This window comes from Dermacentor albipictus, chromosome 5, assembly GCF_038994185.2.
Source record: "Dermacentor albipictus isolate Rhodes 1998 colony chromosome 5, USDA_Dalb.pri_finalv2, whole genome shotgun sequence".
NCBI classification, from domain to species: Eukaryota; Metazoa; Arthropoda; class Arachnida; order Ixodida; family Ixodidae; genus Dermacentor; species Dermacentor albipictus.
The window spans coordinates 145,646,403-145,661,742 of record NC_091825.1 but is presented as its reverse complement, the minus strand read 5'-3'; the positions used below and the strand labels follow the sequence as shown (position 1 = coordinate 145,661,742).

Here is a 15,340-nt window from a genome sequence, read left to right as displayed (position 1 = left end):
CACCAGCAGACGCTTAGAAAGAGCACTGTGTGTTCTGCCTGCCGACAGGGTTGTGGAGGATCGCACTCAGCGCCTGCAGGAGTTACTGCAGGGTCAACCTCAAGCTGACAGTCCCATGACTGCTGCCCACAAGGAACTGCTGGAGGACCTCCACTGGATAGTACTCATTACTGGTAAGGTGCAACCTGGCTTCAACGGTCTTCCTGTCTGTCTTTTCTGTGTGCGCATATGTGTGTTTAAGAATGCATGTTCGCTTGCTGTTAAGGGGACCATGACATAGTTGTCCAATTATTCTCAGTTTATCATCGTAGCTGAGAGTAGAGGGGCCAGTATGGTTACACACCCAATAAAACTGAGCTCTCGGCACACATTTTAACCCGAAATTTCGATTTAAAATCACTGCCTCTAAGCCTCTCCAACTGTCTGTGATTGCCACTTTTGGCATGGTTTGTGGGATGGCAAAAAGTGCGGGGCCAACGCTGTGTTGTCTGCCCTGAAACATTGTGAGACCACGTGCGTGCTGTACCAACACAGTGCATGTACACCACCCTGTGTGACGTGTGACGTATATTCTCGAGGATATACGTCACACGTCATACACGTCGCGTGATCCTCGAGGTCCGGTATGGGAGAACGCAGGGAAGGAATTTCGCTTGCATAGTCTGGACGGGGCCAGTAGAGAGAGCATCTTGCTTGGCAGTGGAGCCCGCCTGCCGAAATCATCGGCTTGCGGCACTGAAATATTTCTATCTCGGCTATTAATGAGCCGATATGAAGAAATTTTGTGGCAGAACGCTCTATAGAGGACACATAACAACTTCCAGTGTATAACCAAAATTTGCTACGGAGCCTGGTGATGGGCCCTTTAAAACGAATTGGAAGCAGTTCATAGGACAGTTACTTGCACGCTGTCGTCCTGCAGCCAAAAAGGAGCAAGCAAGTTCCTGTGTGACCAAGTTATTCATACTGTCAGGTGGCGCTAGCGTAGAGGCGCTCATGCCATCTTGTAGCTGCATAACTACAACACCGGCTCTTGCTGTTATGTGTGCCATGTGGGGAAGCCAAACAGGGAATGGGAGAGTTAAGCGTCCCCACAACCTCGGCTTGTCAAAATTGATCCAGGCCCTCCACTGTGCTGTTTCTCATATGCCGTCTTTCTTTGGGGCATAAAATTGAGTGCAAGTTCTCGCTCCTTAGACTGGTACAGTTGGATGCCCTTATAAAGAAGTGCCTGGGGCCTCTGAAATCATTTGTTATCTAGGTCACTTTGTTGTAAAGGTCGTGTACTGCACAGCTCACAGTAGAACTGGGACAGAATTATTCCTTCTTTATAAAGATCATATCGTCGTAGAGGCACTCGACTGTATATGTTAAAATGGTTGCAACACTGCGCATGTGACTTTGCACAATGCCTAATGGATATTCACTGGTAACTGTTTATACTGATGTGTTATTCTGCAGGCCACCTCTTGACCACAGTGTGTGAAGGTGAGACCCCTCTAATCCCCAAAGAAGTGACGCAGTTCAGCCTGAACTCTGGTGCTGACACGGCAGCCACGCTTTCCCTGCTGTCACGACTGGGCCAAGCTGATGCTGTATCTTCTGTTCAGGGCAATGTGGACCCAGTGGTTAGGTATGGATCTTTGGCAACTGTCATCCCTCTTGTGATGGTGTGGGTTTTCGGGCATGTCAGGTGGTCGGGTGTAGAAGTGCTGCGACCTCGTTGGACAAAAGGGGTCTTGCAGTATTCTTTGTCCTCTGCAAGTTACTGTACTTGGCAGATGCTTCCCTGAACAGCACCTTACTTTTGTAAATTTACAAATACTCCATAGATCCAGAAATATTGACTGACTGTGTTAAGCTTAACAAAATTGCAGTTTCATACTTTGTTCTCCTGAGTCATGAAGGGCTGAACTTACTGTAATTGTTTTCCCTTAGTGATACATTAATATTATCGTTTGTAGTCATATCCATTTTTACGTAATGTTTTGTATGTTCGCAGTTAATGCGCTGTTTTTTGCCATATATGAGCCTGCATGCCAAGAATTGTAATGCGGTGATTGATGTACTAATAAAACACTTTGAATTCACCTGACACAATGGTCCAGTGGCTTTGCCATTCTCTTAAACAGCACAATTTTGCGAGTTTTATTCGCAGTTGTAGCGACCACATTCGAGAATGAGCAGATTGCAAAATGCTTGCGTACTCATGTTTAGGTTCGTGTTGAATCGCCCCAGGTGGTAAGAATGACTCTTTTCTTTCTTGACTGCCAGTTTTTTCTGCCCACTGTGTGCCAGAGGTTTTTCCAAGGTGAATGAAATTCTATTTCTATACAAGTAACATGCTGGAAGATTTTAAACTAAAAAGTTATTTATTGGCGACATGTTGCGTAACATATTACAGATTTTCTTGATTGTGATATATTACAAAAAATATAATTATGCTAATTAATGACTAATGAAAAACATTAGCACGAGTTACTTTTGTTTGCAGTTCTCCAAATCAACTTTAAAAGGTTTTTTAAGTTTTGGCATCATAAAAAGCTGCATGGACTTTTTGTCACCAGGTTGAAATTTGAGAGACATGCCATCCGAGTAGCACCGACTCATGAGCTATCTCACTCAACCTGTTGCATACAAGTAAAATATGCCATGGAATTTCAGTTTAACCAACCTCTGTAGACATTTTAAGCCGTGTAAAGGCTTAAAATTTGCAAAAGTAAGGTACTGTTCAAGGAAGCATCTGCCAAGTAGAGTAACTTGCAGAGGACAAAGAAATACCGAAGAGTGCTGTCAAGCAGTGCTTGGCTTTTTCTGCTTCTAACACAAAAGGCTTTGGATTTTTATGAAAGGATATCTGTGAGGTGTAGCTTTTCATGTACAAGACATTCAGCAACTTTGCTGCAAGACCCCTTTTGTCCAACGAGGTCGCAGCACTTCTACACCCGTCCACCTGACATGCCCGAAAACCCACACCACGTTGTCATAAATTATCTGGGGAAAGACACGGAGTGAGTGGAAATTGTTGCACGGCTTATCACGGGCAAGGCAAGGTGTGTGCACAGATGGTGGAATTACTTGGGGCATGGCACTTAAAGGGAACTGGAGCCCTGCACTTTAAGATCTTGCATAGTTTAGGTATTGGTTTGAGACGCCAGTCAGTACATTCATTAAATCAATCAATCAATCAATCAATCAATCAATCAATCAATCAATCAATCAATCAATCAATCAATCAATCAATCTGCTTGTCAATGCAGACTGATCGTTGCAGTTCTGCAGCTGTGCCACGTGGAGAGGGCTGCGCTGCAGGCGGGCCTTGGTTCCCAGCTCAGCCCTGAAGTGGCCATAACATTGGTGTGGTTTCTGCATCGTTGGGGGCTGACTTACCTGCTGCCAAATGAGACATACTACACACAGGTAGGCAGAGAGGTAGTGGTGTGCCGGTGTGTTGGGCAGGTACTCTCAGACCCAACTTAAGTCGCCCCTCGCCTTTTCTCTTTGGTCGCTGCACCCTTCCCTTCCTAGGAAAGCGGCATCATGCGGATTATCTTTAAGGGCTCATTGGGAGGCCTTGTGCAGCAAGTGGGGAGAGAGCCAGCAGCCCCTGCTCGTCAGGTACTACACACAAGCCAACTTAAATGATCAACCTAAGGCTGCTGCCACCTGCACTGTGTCTGTATGGCGTCTGCGACAGCCAGTGTTGGTAACTTAATGAGAAAGTCGCTAAACTTGGCTAGCTTTTAGTCACCTTAACGGTAGCGTTGCCTTTTTGGGGTGTAAACGACTCTCAGCTATAGTACTTTATCTTTAGTGATGTAAATGTCGTGTTTGTCTGAGAATCAAATTAAGGCTAAAGAATAGCCAGTAGATGGCCTTGGTAAAATTCCTCAAGCAGCTTTGGCCGAGTTCACTGCCTCACCCCTATTTTATCATGCACCTCCATTTGTCACTACTTCTGAAGACATATACTGAAGAGCTTATTAGTACGCCACCTGGATGCATCAAAGCTACTTTTCTAGGCAAAGCACAGTCTTGAGATGTGGCATTGTTGTAGAAGATTGAGCATTGTTGTTCCTTTCCACATTCTGACCGTTGACTCGGCACTGCAAGGCGTAATTTAAAGCTATTGCTTAAAAAGTAATAAGAAAGACTTCAAGAAACAGTTAAAACGTGAACAATATTAATTTCTGATCATCACCTTGTGACCTTCCGTTAAAAATGGAGTGTTTAATCCAGGACATGGCGACTTTGTCCAAAACAAAAGTTACTGACACTGGTGACAACAGCCACTCACTTTCTTGTTGCATCCAATTGTTAACCTCCTCATTCTTTCTTCTGAAATCTCTCTGCACGAGCGCTGAAGCTGCACGGTTAAATTTCCTGCATTACAAAGCACACTTGATGAGTTCATATTCTTAGGGTACTTCACATACGTTGCAGGGGCTATGTATCTACTATGTTAGTATCTATGTATGTGTGTTTGTATCTAACCATTTTCTCGCCTACCTGGGTCACTGGTTAGTCCGTGGGCTGCTGTGCTGAGGGTGCAGGGTTCGAAACCAACCACCGGACCAACTTGGGTTACTGACTGTGTGGCAGTGCGTACAAGCTTGCGCCATTCAACAAACATTTATCACGCCGGCATGGGCCACTGTAGATGCGGGACCAGCTAGCTACTACTGTTCAAAAAAACTTTTTGACTCCAACTTTGAGCACTAGGTATGTGGCCATGCGGTCTATGCTGGTCTTCAACGAACCTCTTTGTTGCCAATTTGGGTTTCTGGGTATGTGCCAGTAAGTGTGTGTGGCTCTTCAATGAACATCTTTGATGCCAACTTGGGTAACTACATACAGGGTCTGTTCTGAAAGTAGCAGGACTCGTAAAAAAAAAAAGTTATTCATGAGAATAGTACAAACGATTAGAATTTTTCAAAGTAGCACCCTTCCACATCTATACATTGCTGCCAACGAGTTTTTCAGTTTTCGTACGCCTCCGGGAACGCCTGGACCGGAATGCTGTTTAGCTCCCTCGTCATGGCCTGTTGAACCGCCTCTGCCGATCCGTGATGCTTCCCCATGAGAGTCGATTTTATTCTCGGGAATAGAAAAAAGTCTGGCAGGGCCAAGTCGGAGCTGTAGGGGAGCTAAGGCAGCGTTTCCACCTTGTGCTGGGCAAGATACGTGGAACGCTGTATGGCTTGGCACATTGTCATGGTGCAGCCGCCAATTGTTGGTGATGGCTGGGCGGACATGAACAATTCGTTTTCGCAGTCTTTTGAGGACTTCCACGTAAAAAACTGCATTGACTGTTTTTCTGGGTGGTACACTCTTTGTGGATGACTCCATGTCGACCAAAAAAGCAAATGAGCATGGACTTCTGCTTGGATTTGCTCATTCATGCTTTCTTGGGGCGTGGGGAAGAAGGGGTGTGCCATTCTGAGCTCTGCCGCTTGCTCTCCGGGTCGTAGTCAAACACCCATGTCTCGTCACCGATCACTACATTGTCCAAAAAGTAGGGGTCCTTATTCACATCATGAAGATCCTGGCAGATCGCTTTCCAGTTGGCCTTTTGCTCCTCTGACAACACTCGTGGCATGAACTTCACGCACACTTTCTTCATGTCTAAGTTTTCTGTCACAATCTCAAAAACCTGGGTTTGAGGAATACTCAAGTCATAAGCAATTATTGTGATACTCATCCTATGATCACTATTCGGTAAATTTTTCACTCGCGACACATTTTCGTTGGTCTTGCTAGTCGAAGGGCATCCAGAGTGGTTGTCGTCTTCCACCCTTTCCCTACCTTTTCGGAACAGCTTGTTCCACTCAAAAACACCTGATCTACCCATGGCAGCATCACTGTAGGCCTCCTTAATCATGTCGTGAGTCTCTTTGCCCGTTTTACCAGGCTTTACACAAAATTTGATCGCATATCACTGATCCAGTAAACGCTCCATGATTCTCCGTGGCGAGGCGTTTCGACGGGCTCACAGTACAAGCGACCTGCTCTCTTGAGCGGTTGAAAGCCGACTGGGTATTTTTCCCAGTGTTGCCAATATCCCCCTTCACTGATCCTGCGCGCCAAGACCGCCTCTCGTCTGCCCATTCGCCCAGGAAAAAACTAGTCCTACTAATGTCAGAACACACCCTGTATGTGTCACTGTTAATGTGCCACTCTACAATGACGAAAAGGATCCCTTAAATCTCTCCGATGCTGAGCAGAACTGAAACCGTGTTGCAAGGGTTCCTCAAGGGCAGCAACCTGGCACATTAGCAGGCTGTGCAACAAATGCTGTGGGTATGTGCTGCATTTAAGTGAACATCATTTTACGCCAACACTTAGCCAGCTGTTCGACGAATGCACTGAGCATGTGGCGCTCTTTAATGAACCTCTCGCAAACTTAGGTCACTGAGTATATGCATTCTAAAAGGGGTACAGCGCAACATGGAGAGGACCAGTTCTCAGAACAGAGACTTTACCAGTTCTCTTCCTTTCCATGTTGCGCTGTACCAGTTTTAGAATGCAATACCAACTTGCCCAATCCTCAGCCCTATTGAGTATATGCCATTGAGTGTGCGGCAAGCAAGCGGCCAGTTGTCAGCGTTCACAGACATCAGCATGCCATTGTTTTCATCTCGGAGGACACGCACGGACTTCTCGGTGGTGCCACTAGATGGTTCAGCGAGTCCATAAAGAAGCACAAAAGAGAAGCCCGGTTGCCAGATGACGCTTTTCTCAGCGTTCGCACATACCGGTGCACCATGCATTTCGTAGGCCATGCGGAGGCTGTGCAGCGCCAGTGTTAGATGGCACCGAGTGTTCTTAGAGAAGCGCGAAAGAAGAATCCTGCTGCAGCAAACGTCTCATACATAACTCGTTTCAACGGTGGCGATACATTGTGTTGCTATATTAATTCAAAGTTAATGCATTACTGTCGGCAGTCATTGTGAGATGGGTACTGCTGAATTTTTTTTAGCTGCCTGTCACTAACTACCTTCAAATTTTTCTCGTATAGCAGGGCATTGGTTGCTGCAGTGATGATGTAGATGAAATGTTGTTCAAAACAGATGGGCAGAACCATCTTACGAAATAAATTTATATTTTCTAGCAACGAAAGTGTCTTGTAATATCTGGTATCACGTGAAATTGCCATCAGATACTGTAACTACACTGAAATTATGTTACTTTGACAGTTCACATTGATAGTCTAGCCAGGCCTGTGTGGCTTTCAGTTAGAACTGCGGGCTCAGCTCATTGGTTCAGCCAAATAATTTGGCAGTCTTCAGTGGTTTCTTACATCCGTTGCCTCTACAGATATTCACTCCCTCTCTCTTGGTTTTGTCCCGGGTGTGTGTCAATTGCATCCTATCACTCGGCTGATCCTGATCTTCCTCGAAACCAATTCCCTGCTGCACGCATTTATTGAAGTAGTAGAAGCTGTTTTGGTGGTTTCATTGGAGCAACAGGCATCAGTGCACTTACTGCAGTTCATCCCCCCGCTGCAATGACAGGTTCCTCGAATATGAGTTATTCAACTGAGGCAGAGCCTCAGTCCAGGAAAGACAAAACCATTTTTTCCCCAAAACAAATTTAATATTGATTACAAGAAAAAAGAAAACAAGAGAACAACATGGAGCACGCAAAGAGGTACAGAATCACAAAACTGCAGTTGGCTGCACTAGTCCCTGCAATGAGCTCAATTCACCCACAATCCAAAACAAGAAGAAAAGAAAAGCTGAGACATTGCAAGTCTTATTTACTCGAGTAGCAATGCATTGACAGCAATTGCGCTTGCCTTGACGGTGGTAGCGGTGGGGTAGGCAATGACAAACGAAGGATGTGGATGCACAGTAGAGCCAACCCTGGACGTCCGTGTCCAAGGCCAAGGCTGTTGGAGTCCAAGGACATCCAAGTGCGACTGCTACAGCTGAGTGGCGCCTGTACTGGTTTCTTGGCTCACATTTCTGCCCGGGCGTTTCTCACCACCGCCAACCCAGGCCTCTGGTCGCCTCCAGGCAACCTCCGCTCTCCGCACAGTGGCTCAGGATCAGGACGAGCATCAGGATCAGCACCAACAGCAGCAGGTGCAGCCGGAACAGCCGAGCCCTACACTCGGCAAATCTTTTCAGGAACAGCCGAGGTTGTCTTGGTTTTGTGAAGGCTCTGAGGTTTAGATCTGGACTCCGACGACATCAACCTAGCCACCAGTGATCTTCAAGCCCCGTTCCCAAGTGATCTCTTTTCCCCGCATTCCAGTCTGTCCTTCTTCTCTCTCCTGGTTCCTAGTACCGCTGGTTTCGTTCTGCCACCTGATTGGGTGATGTTCTTTCTCCCTCGTCCAACAGTTCGTGCCACCACCCGCCAACATGTTCTTCTTTGTCGACCACTCGAACGTATTTGGAGCTGCTGCTGTTCCGCAGTGTTTTGTCACTGCATTTTTCAACAGTCTTCAGCAGTCGCCACATTTTCAACCACGACGCTTTCCACTCACTCATTGCACTCACCAACCAAAAAGAGCAGAATTATTCATTTGTACGTTCTACTTATTTACTTTCAATAAGAACAGATAACCGGGCACATAATCCAAGAACATAATCTGAGCACATTTGCTGACCCTCGAAAGACAAAATCTTCATTCATAGCACTAACATCACATTATTTCATTGAACTCACGTGAATTTCTTCTATAAAAGGCACCTATCCCATCCCTGAACACCATAAATGCACCTCCATTCTTTAGGCGCTTCACACCTCAAATCACGTGAAAATCCCTGCAGCGTGAAAGTCTAAGCATGCAAGAAAGAAAAAGGCTGCTGCCTTCTTCTGGAGTCATTGCGAAGTGCACTTGTTATTTCAAAATGTTTCCGAAAGCCAGCTCCACCAACCTTATTGACTGGCAAACACAAGCAGCACGTGTGCACCAGGCACTTCCCGACTTCTGAGCGGAACAGATATTTTCGCACATTGGGAGAGCCGTGACACATGACTGTAAAGGGTTACTGTATTTACTTGTATAATGAACGCGCTCATGTAATGAACGAAGCCCCACTTTTCCTATCAAAAAGTGTTTTTTTTTTCTTTTTCTCACAATATGATCGCACCCTGAACTTGCTGCCATGACGTAGGAGACACACAGTATGATTCGGCGTCTGATACGGTGTCTGGCGGGTGTGATTGTGTCCGACGCCATGTCGGACGCCGAATCGTACCGTGTCTCCTACATTTATTGCGAGAGCAAGTATATGGACACTCCAGGCGCTTTTTTGCCGTTGTCGTCGCTGTGCTCCGCATGCTGTAGGTTGAGTGAAAGCGTGTGAGACGAAAAAATCCCGGGTGAGGGCGGCACTTTACTCTGGCAGCAACTCCGCATTGCACGGCTGCGGCACGCCCTATCTTGAAAGCGATCTGCATCAGGGGGCCGAGTCGATGGTGGGTCATACCTACATGCGTGCTGCGTTCTTGCCGCTCAGTTCGCATTGAAGCGAATACTTTGTGTAGCTGTCTAGACATTTGCTATCGCAATCGATGGTTCTCATTTAGGGCGAAACAGACTATTTTAGAGGTGGCCTCGAGGAAAAAAAATCACTCAAAATTTTACTCCGTATAATGAACGCACCCCCCGAACTTTGCACATATCTTTAGGGAAAAAAAGTGCGTTCCTTACGCGAGTAAATATGATAATGAGTGCTGACAGGACCAATTTTTGTCATGTCGTTTTTTTTTGTTTTTTGCTGAATGAAACTCGCAACTTTCTTAGCACTGGAAGAAATACTGGTAGGTGACAGAGCACCCTAAATAATTCACTATAAATTATGTGTTTCTACAAGCTAGTTTCAGTTCTGGTACCCAAGACGTGGATACATCATGATGCCACGATGCACTGTCTTCCTCTGTTCCTGCGATCATTGAGGCTGCTGCCACATGCAAGTGCAGCCAGAAGAAATGTGTGCAGCACTTTTATTATTATTATTATTTTTTATGAGCAACATCGTCATACCTAGCCTTATTGCTACGCCACCTCAGCAAATTTTTCTCTCTGTCAGTGGTATCAGGCCCACATTCCAACGTAATTTTAGTATCAAATAGTGTATCTCAGAAATGTTTTTCTATGTTCATACTTGCTGAAGGTTATCCTTTTACTTGCAAGAAGCTTGTGGTAGAATTTTCTCAACTTCAAAAACATGTCAGTACTCCATTGAGATTACGATTTCTTTAAACAGCTTTAGTTTGAGTAGACAGTGTCGTGTACCCTGTGCAACCCATTGCTTTTGCTTATATTGTGTGCCATACACAGTAGGTGTCCACTAACTTGACTCTGGATAATTCAACTTGTTGCTTAATTTTATCCTGTTGGAAGGTCTTGCATGGTGTCAGTACACTCTTATGGCATGGGCCTCTTCTGTTTCAATTCAAGACGTATCTACCAAAAAATAGTGAAGGCTTTCTGCATAACCTTTGTAACAATCACAGAATGTGAATTGTGGTTGCACGTATGAGAAAAAAACCACAACATGCTGAAAGCCACAGCACGAAGAACATTGCTTATGCTTGTGCTTTACATCTGCTGTGATGATTAGACTAGAAGCAGCATAAGCAGCTGAGTGAAGGGATTTAGTGTAGAAGGGTGTATTTGTAATTTCATAAGTTGGTTCTCACTTAAACTTGGAAGACTCCAGGCACAACAAAATGACCACAAACTATCATTTTTCATCCTTAACTGTATCATTTTTGTCAGCCATTTTTTCGAGTCATGATTATGTTCAAATCGTTTTGCAGTTTGTTCGAATCATTTTGCAGTTATTTGTTTTCTGAAGCATTTTCACAGTGTCTAGTGATGAGCCATCTACCGACAGCTTTCGATATGGCTCGTGTTGGGAGACCAGTAGCAGCACTGGCTTGCTTATAGTTTACAGCAGCAGGCATGGGGAAGATTCCCTTTCACTAATATATACTAATGTTGTCTTATGTTCCTGTCTGTGCTTGTTTCTACATGTTGTGGAGAATGACTTTGCTGCTGTGTCCATATACTGTATTTTAGCACATATAGCCAGACTCGAAATTTAAGCAGTGTTAATACAAAGTTTAAACTGTTGGGCAAATTTGGATTTAAGTGCGGCTTCATGGCAGTAAGATCAGCATTGCTGTGAAGTGGCAGTATGCCGTGATGGGAAGCATCAGTGTAATAGGTAATGAAGATAGAAAACCAAGTTGTTTCTGGACCTATGTTTTGTGTTGATAGGAGCACCAATTTGCCTTTACAAAAAATTGTTGTATAGATTTGTTGCACAGTTACATGTGCAAATATTTCTTTTCTCTCCTGTTTTCTGAGAGTAGCAATTCGGCGCTGGTTATGTGCTAGCACTGTTTGTATGGCCAAAAATATGGTTAATCATTTTCTTATGATAGAATTGAAATGTGGTTTGTTTGTGCTTTAATATGTTACATTAACCATGTAACATGTGTGTCTGTACATACTACAGTTTGTTTATACTAGTGTGTCTTTTTCTTATAGTTGTGTCTAGCAAACATAGAAAGCATAGCAATAGTAAATTTATCTGTAGAGAATGTGTTTCTACTGAGGATGTTTAAATACTGAGGTCATCAGTTAAAAGATGGAAATGGTATTTTGCATAAAAAGATGGTAAGACAAATTTTTATTTTTATTAATACAAGAATACTGTTTGGAGGTTCGTTCAGCCGGGCAGCTTGGGATAGGAGGTCACTTCATGTCCTGGTAGGCTTGCATCTGCATTGAAGTCGCTGGTGGACAATATAAATAGATGCTTTTCTATGGTAGGCAGACTCCTGTAATCATAGTAGCCCCATACGACTTAATTTGCTTATTGACAGTAGACATAATTGACTGCTGGGGAACTCTATTAATAAAGTGTGCACCCCTAATAAGCTCAACAGTTCTGAAGCCAATGTAGAGTTTCTCATAGCTTCAGTGCAGTCCTGTTATGCTGAGAGTCTGATAACGTTACGAAAAAAAAGTCATTTCACTGTTTGTTTTAAAGCATAGTTTACTGCACTTTAGGCTACTCAAGCTTCATGCTTTTAATTTAATTCACATGCAAGTTCCTGACCAGAATGCTTCCAATGTAACCAAAAGTTGAAGCTGGCAGTTCAGGTAAAAAACAGGGGAACATGCTTTGGTCTGCATGTGAGTGTTCTCAGTGACGAGAGAGGCGTGACTTGGTTAAGAGCTCTCCTTGCATCCAGACACAGGCGCGATGTGTGGGGCTCTGTCTTTAGGCTTCATTTTTGTTGTCTTCCACAATGTGTAGTCGCCATTGCTGGTTCTTTGTTTTTATTTTTGATTATCTTTGAAAGAGTTTCGAAGGGTGACAGTTCCACAACTTGTCGTGTACAGATGAGCCCAACGTTAGTTGCGGCATTCGGACGTGATTCGGAGGCTGGCCCCTGTGTGCTGGACTGGGTGCTGGGCAAGCTGTGCTCCAACTTGGAGTTGTGGCACAGTGAGACTGCACTGACGCTGTCCACCTGCCAGGCGATGGTCTCGCTCCTCAACAACGTTGAGAGGTAGGCTCGGCATGCTTGTGGAGGCAAGTTTGGTCTTTAGTGTTGCTTATGTGCTGGTGTACCAAGAACTGTACGTCTCTGCGATGCACCTAAACGTGGATGCTTCACGCTCCCTACAATCATCTGTTACGCACTTGTATGCGGCCAAAACTTACTGGGGGTATACAAATAGCAATTTTCGAGACCAAATCAAAAACGATACGAATAGATCCAGGAGGTAATTTAAGTGAATATCTTATGAATAAATTTCAAATAAAAAAAGCTATTTTTACCATCAATATAAAATGACGTTCATTAATAACTGGAAAATGAGACATCCACCCAATCGTAGCATACCACTCTTGCCTTTGCTTCAGAGTTGTTGATGAGTTCGAGTTTGCCCTACCATCTGCTAGCCGCCTGGTTAGCTCAAATGGTAGAGGAGCTGCCCCAGAAAAGTGGTGGCCCCGGGTTCGAGTCCCGGACCAGGACAAATTTTTCTTCAACTCTGAAGCTTTTCTTTCGAGGAACCTGTATGCGTTTCCTTTGTGGTGGTTGCTATGATTGGGTAGATGTCTTATTTTCCCCTTATTAATTCCCTCCACCTTGTGGGTTTCCGCATAACCATTGTCAAAATGACGTTCATATATCGTAGTATTCACAATGTTAGTAATTTTCTGTCATAGCATAGGACACTATCAAGCATTGTTTATTTAAGACCTAAATGGAGCATTCGGAACAAATAAGCAGTTGGTTCACTTATTCAGGATTCTTTGGATAAGAATCCTGGAGAAAATGATCTCTGTTTAGAAAGAAAAGTCTGGCTTCCCAACTGAGCAATGCATAGTGCACTCTGCTACAGAACTTTGAGTGTTTTCTGTCTGCTATATCCACCGGGACGCTCCAATTTTATTTTTGATTGATTGCGCTAGAGAACTTAAACTATCAGAAGAATATTTATATTTACAAACACCGAATGTTTGATTAGAAGATTGGATTGAAAAAGACATTGTTCAATTAGTGATTCAAAGTTTTCTAATATTCGCACACCCCTACACCTTACCTGTCAGGTCTGAGATCTCTGCACGTATGCAAAATTGGGCGCCACATTGATATCATACAGGGTGAAATGACAAGGCACGCAAACATTGAACATAAAAGAAAACAGAAGCAGCACTGAACCTCAGCAGTCGTATCAATATTTTTCTCCATTTCTAGGCCTCATTGTTTCCCGCTGTTCCATTTTAGTATGCTGGTCTGTGAGCACTGTGCTTATTTTGCGCAATACCATGTACTGTGAGTATTATGCATATATACTGAGATTGTCGCAATGTTAACCCCCCCCCCCCCATTTCACTTCATGTGCTAAAATGCACCTCATGTGGCAGCGTCATATCAGCTGTTTTTTTGTCTTCTTCATTTTCTTTGTGGTGGAGCACATTTTGTCACCGTGTTGAGGTACAGCTTGAAAGCCTGCAAAAATATTTATGCACGTACATTGAAATCCACTTAAGATATCTTTCATAAAACGTGGAATTCAATGTTATGACTGTATCACATTGTACCCTGGCCAATCACAATACCTACAGGCATTTGTTGTTGTAAGTGATATTATAGTCACTGATAAATTTTTTTTGGACACGGATAGGTCTTCAAAATAGACCTCATCAGTGTTTGCACATTTTGGATCAGTGTTTAGATGAAGCAGCATTGTTCAGGCCATGGCCTAACCAAGGCTACTCCATTTGGGTGTCTGCAACTGAAGTTACAATTAAATGAATAGTCAGTGCAGATCTACCCTTAACAACTGCACAGCAGTATATACTCTGTATATGAAGTGTTGAAGGAAACTCATATTTTTCCTTAACACTTCATTAAATCAGCTGGGATGTTGAGTTTATGTCTCTATGTCGAGATTTTCAACACAGTCCTCATGAATATTTGTTGGGGACTTCAAAATGTTTCACCAAATAAAAAATTGTGCAAAGCTTGGTTGCGTTAAATTGAGGTTCTGACTGCATGCAGATGCCACTGCAGAAAGAAATCTGTGTATTTAGGACTGAGTGAGCAAGTAACAACGTTATTAATTGAACGGGTGAGGACTAAGGGAGGCTAAGCTACATACGCTGCCAGGCTGTGCTTCTTGATGACATCTTCAGCTCGTGCCAGGACCCATGTCTGGATGTCTCGGTCGGTGCTGGAGAGAAGGGCATGATGTAGACGAGGCATCACAAGCCTTTCTTTCTCTTCAAATCCAGGGGCCACCGAGCCGCAGCATGTCCAAGCCTGCTGTCACTATTACAGCGTCAGTCACAGGGTCAGCTGGGACCCCTAGCACCGGGCTCCCATCGGGCACTGCTCAAGGCCCTGGTCATTGCCTGCACAGCCAACAGATTGCCCGAGGCTCCGAGGCTTTGGGAGGCTCTCCTGGGGCCCCTCAAAACGCGCTTTGATGAGTTCTTTGAGTCTTGTGTTCAGACACGCTGCCACTTCACTGAGCCCCAGAAGTGAGTGTCTGATTTTACTGCATCAGCTACAGAATAACTCTAAAGATCTGATGTGACAGTTTTTACTTGTCATTTTTTGTGTGTGTATGTCTTAAATGAACATCCAAGCACTCTAAACCCATGAAAAAAAAGATGTTGCTGAGCACCAGATCGCCATGATTTACCTTGATACATTTTTCTATGAGCCAGTTTTGGATTTATTATCCACAAGGTGGTTGTGTCATGAAGTCATGATACACAGTGGTTCGTTCTATTTCTGCGATCACTGTAGCAGCCACATATGAGCGTAGCCGCAAAAATAAAATAAA

General features: G+C 44.2%; 1 protein-coding gene across 2 annotated transcripts in view; it reads left to right on the top strand.

Annotated features, from left to right (window-relative positions):
• LOC135906286 (exportin-4-like) overlaps positions 1-15,340 on the top strand; it is a 66,591-nt gene that overhangs the window by 31,193 nt on the left and 20,058 nt on the right. The window contains exons 11-16 of one of the 2 annotated variants that reach the window (XM_065437610.1): positions 49-173; positions 1,462-1,633; positions 3,261-3,420; positions 3,529-3,618; positions 12,377-12,546; positions 14,784-15,032. In XM_065437610.1, the coding sequence (XP_065293682.1) occupies positions 49-173; positions 1,462-1,633; positions 3,261-3,420; positions 3,529-3,618; positions 12,377-12,546; positions 14,784-15,032 (966 nt within the window). The remainder of the gene's footprint in view (positions 1-48; positions 174-1,461; positions 1,634-3,260; positions 3,421-3,528; positions 3,619-12,376; positions 12,547-14,783; positions 15,033-15,340) is intronic. The other variant, XM_065437611.1, reaches the window with a different exon arrangement.